This window comes from Chaetura pelagica, unplaced genomic scaffold (genome assembly GCF_000747805.2).
Source record: "Chaetura pelagica isolate M959 unplaced genomic scaffold, ChaPel_1.0 scaffold49, whole genome shotgun sequence".
Lineage (NCBI taxonomy): Eukaryota > Metazoa > Chordata > Aves > Apodiformes > Apodidae > Chaetura > Chaetura pelagica.
Genome location: NW_009970715.1, coordinates 2,146,928 through 2,147,570, shown reverse-complemented (window position 1 = coordinate 2,147,570; position 643 = coordinate 2,146,928). Strand labels below are relative to the sequence as shown.

Below are 643 nucleotides of genomic sequence, written 5' to 3'. Positions count from 1 at the left end.
TTTGGGGGCTGCTCTGGTGTGTGGCTCCTGCTCAAGCTGAGCTGAGCATCTCCCCAAGGGGGCAGAGAGCCCCAGGGAGCCAGGATTTGGCTCCACTGACCTCCCCTAAAGAAACCCAGCAGGAAAAGGGAGCCCCAAAGGTCATCCCCTCCTTCACCAAACCTGCTGGTGCCATTTTATGTCCCACTTGGCAGTGTTTGCTGGGGGGGAGGTGGGGACGGTCCCAAGAGAGCAGCATCCTGAAGCAGAAAGACAGGTAGGCAGTAACACCCCCCCCCTAATATTTGGAAGGCTTTACCACAAGTGAGATCTGATTTGTTGATGATGTAGACTCCATATTGGAAGAGGAGGAAGAGGAAGATGAGGAAGAGGAAGATACCGAGTTCCCTTCGGAGATCCTCTTCCTCTTCCGCTTGGGAACGCTGGCGTCTTTCTCTGCAGGGAGAGGGAAACCATGAGGTCCCTGAGCCCTGCAAGCAGCCCCTCCATGCAGGGCCCATCCTGCCTGGGTCCCTGTGGGCTCCTGCTGTGCCACCACTGGTGACACAGGCTTGGCCACCACCCCCTGGCACAGACCTGCCAGCTCGACCCAGGCACCGGGGAAGAAAATCCACCCAAACACGCCAATCCCAAAATCCATCTC

At 57.5% G+C, this 643-nt stretch overlaps 1 protein-coding gene across 1 annotated transcript in view; it reads right to left on the bottom strand.

The window, feature by feature from the left end:
- Positions 1 to 643, bottom strand: part of GTF2IRD1 (GTF2I repeat domain containing 1) — a 47,843-nt gene that overhangs the window by 737 nt on the left and 46,463 nt on the right. Inside the window, exon 26 of the mRNA XM_010006070.1 lies at positions 299 to 435. Coding sequence (XP_010004372.1) covers positions 299 to 435 — 137 coding nt within the window. The remainder of the gene's footprint in view (positions 1 to 298; positions 436 to 643) is intronic.